Genomic DNA, 3,209 nt, shown 5'->3' with positions numbered 1-3,209 from the left:
TTAAACTATTCAGCAACTGTTACCCTGCACATGCCCGATCTCGTCTGATCTCGGAAGCTAAGCAGGGTCAGGCCTGGTTAATAATTGGATGGGAGACCGCCTGGGAATACTGGGTGCTGTAGGCTTATACCATAAGTCTGTAGGCTTATACCATAGACTGAAGGTTGCCAACCATGTAAAGTGCATGTGGGTGGGTGGGGGGGCTGCTCTGCAAAAATAATGTTTGGCCTTAACCTGTGGAATCTGATGCTTCCTTGCCTCCATCTTATGCAAAGTGCCACAAGACTGGTCTGAACCGTGCTCTCCTAGCAGGTACCCACCAACACCTCTTCCATTTTGGGGGCATCTGGAGTAACTTGCCATGCCTCCCAAGGTTCAGAAGTCAACCACCTCTTCCTCTTTTTCAGGCTGCTTTGGTATTGGACCAGCCATGCAGAAAGGGAACCCCACCTCCGCTGCCTGCATCTTCGTTCTGTTTCTCCTCCTCACCCCTGTGTCTCCACAATGTCGAACGGCCACTGCTGATGAATGCAAGAAAAGTCAGGAATTTATACCAGGCCACGGCTTGGCCAGTCAAGGCTTTGACATAACCACACGGGAGCACACACAATATGATGCGTTCAGTTTTAGTAGTTGGCAACCTTCAGTCTCAGAAGACTCTGGTATCGCGCTCTGAATGGTGGTTCTGGAACAGCATCTAGTGTGGCTGAAAAGGCCAATTCGGGAGTGACAATCCCTTCCACACCACGAGCAAGTGCATTCTGTCCCTGGTCTGTCTCCCTGGCTATGCGCCTTCCTTCTTTGCCTCTTAGCCTCAGACTGTTGGCCAAGTGTCTCTTCAAATTGGGAAAGGCCATGCTGCACAGCCTGCCTCCAGGCGGGCTGCTCAGAGGCCAGGGTTTCCCACATGTTGAGGTCCACTCCTAAGGCCTTCAGATCCCTCTTGCAGATGTCCTTGTATCGCAGCTGTGGTCTACCTGTAGGGCGCTTTCCTTGCACAAGTTCTCCATAGAGGAGATCCTTTGGGATCCGGCCATCATCCATTCTCACGACATGACTGTTCAGTTTTAGTGAGTGGACAAATCAGGATGGCAGCTGCACCTTGTGTGAGAATCCCTTGCTGGAAGGGAAGCCGCTCCAGAGGCTTCTGCTGTCCGTCACCGACTGGAAAGCCAACATTAATTGCCAGTGGAATGTCCAAAACTCAGGTCACCAGTCAGCCATTTCTGTGGCTAATGTGCTGATGGAATTGTTGGTAAAAAATGACTGGAAGAAAGATCTGGATGTGGAGGTGAAAACCCGTCCTGACGTGCTTTCTCGGGCTTTCTCGGGATCAGCTTCTGAAATGGCATACTTCAGCACACTGAAGAGTAGAGAGGACCAGTATGTGCTCCTTCTCTGGGGAATGCAAAGGGCTGGACTGGGAGGAGGGCAGGGCTAGCAGGTTAACTGACCTTGCTGAGTGGAGTTTGAGAGAGTTGGGTGAGAAACTGAGTGATTTTCATAAAACTCACAAACCTTCTAGGGAAGTGGTTCTCATCAGGACCCACTTTTTAGAAGGAGAATCTGTCAGGACCCACTGGAAGTGATGTCATGACTGGAAGTGACATCAGGCAGGAAAATTTTTAACCATCTTAGGCTGGAATCCTACCCATACTTACCCAGGAGTGACTACCATTGTTAAAAGCATATACATACATAACCTGTTAAAAGTACAGATCTGTAACATGTCCCCAAATGCAGTCACGTACCAAATATATTAAAAATTAAACAATGAAATGAATGGTGACCCACCTGAAATTGGCTTGTGACCCACAGTTTGAGAAACTCTGTTCTAGGGCCTTGCAGCTGCGTGCTGTCACTTCTGTTTATTTTAGTTTTGGTGAACAGTGAGACTTCACAGCATGCCATCTTAGTGGGGAGCTAGATAAATTGTTGGCGCTCACAAAAATAACATTGAGGACCATGCAATAAAATGAATTGGTAGAACACCTAGCACTAACAAAAGGACTTTGTCCATTCATGCCAAACACAGAGTATTTATTATAACAGAGTGTTTGCCTACAAATTGAGTTGGGTATCATAATTGATTTTGATGAAGTAACCAAGAGTCTAGAATTCCCAAATTGCAAAGAGAAGAAAAAAGACCCATCTTTCAACTACCTATTAACTAAAGAGATTAGGAACACTGAAGGTGGGGAAATGCCCATTAAGTTAAACTTCAGCTACCAAGACAACTCTACAGAGTGGCTGGAAAGTGTCAAATCTCAGCCTCCCCTGCTTTCCTACTCCCTAGAGCCGCTCCATACCTTGGTTGATGAAGCTGACCCTCGTAGAGAGGGCTTGCGGAAGGCAGTGAGTGATTATGTAAGAGAAAGAGCTCTGTGGAGGAACTGCACCCACTCCTGTCCACCAGGATCCCAGCCAAATGCCAGCGACTTCTGTTCTTGTGAATGCCCCAATAATAACTTCACCAACGCCATGTGCTGTTCACAATGGATAGGCCTGGCCAAGCTGACAGTGACAGGAGAAAGTGCCAGGGGTTTGAGGGGGGACTACATCACATGGTCCAATGGCTATGTCAAGGTGCTCTTCCAAGATAAGTTAATGCACATCCCCACTGTTTGGAACAACAATAACCCAGAATGGAATGCCAACTTGGATTTTGGAACCTTCCAGGTCACAGAAGATTTCTCCCACATAGAGATACAAGTCTGGGATCAGGACTCTGGTTGGGATGATGATCTTTTGGGGACTTGGATTTTATCTTTGAGCTCTTGGGATCCATCTGATCGTGAATGTCACCTGAAGCATGGGAGCCTGCGTTACAAGTACCACCTGGCCTGTGGCCCCCATCTTGGAGGTCCTTCCTGCAGGCATTATATCCCTATGTGGCCAAAGTGGAAAAAGATATTTTCGCAAGATATGGGCAAAGCTGCGGAGTAACCGCCCAATCCTGAGCTGCCTGGAGCACGGAGCTGCAGAGGTGCCTAAAATGGCTACTGTCCAGTGCACCGCAGGCAGCTACTGCCATCTCCTTGGGAGAAGGAGACTTTCGTCCCCTTCCCTCGGGTAAAGTGAGTAGCCCCGCAATGGGGCTACTCAATTCTGTTACGACCCAAAGTTCAGTGTAGAATGAAGAGCCGCCGTGTTGGGCAGCCTGCCCGACATGGAGGCTCCGGATTCGGTGAAGCGAAGCTCCATTGACC

General features: G+C 48.6%; 1 protein-coding gene across 1 annotated transcript; it reads left to right on the top strand.

The window, feature by feature from the left end:
• The first annotated feature begins 430 nt into the window (after window positions 1–430).
• Window positions 431–2,946, top strand: LOC136653748 (perforin-1-like). The gene is made up of 3 exons (XM_066630628.1): window positions 431–618; window positions 1,072–1,383; window positions 2,226–2,946. Exons 1-3 carry the CDS (start codon window positions 431–433, stop codon window positions 2,944–2,946), a joined length of 1,221 nt encoding a protein of 406 aa, XP_066486725.1.
• Window positions 2,947–3,209: the final 263 nt, after the last annotated feature.

The sequence above is a fragment of the Tiliqua scincoides genome, chromosome 5 (genome assembly GCF_035046505.1).
Source record: "Tiliqua scincoides isolate rTilSci1 chromosome 5, rTilSci1.hap2, whole genome shotgun sequence".
In the NCBI taxonomy this organism is placed as follows: Eukaryota; Metazoa; Chordata; class Lepidosauria; order Squamata; family Scincidae; genus Tiliqua; species Tiliqua scincoides.
This window is presented reverse-complemented; position numbering and strand designations above follow the sequence as displayed.

Bases quoted from the DNA above. Each gene is read 5' to 3' on its own strand.
- LOC136653748 (XM_066630628.1), top strand. From the start codon at position 431: ATGCAGAAAGGGAACCCCACCTCCGCTGCCTGCATCTTCGTTCTGTTT. The intron at 619-1,071 runs GTTCAGTTTTAG...GTTCAGTTTTAG, and splicing joins GAGCACACACAATATGATGC to TGAGTGGACAAATCAGGATG. The intron at 1,384-2,225 runs GTATGTGCTCCT...GTTAAACTTCAG, and splicing joins CTGAAGAGTAGAGAGGACCA to CTACCAAGACAACTCTACAG.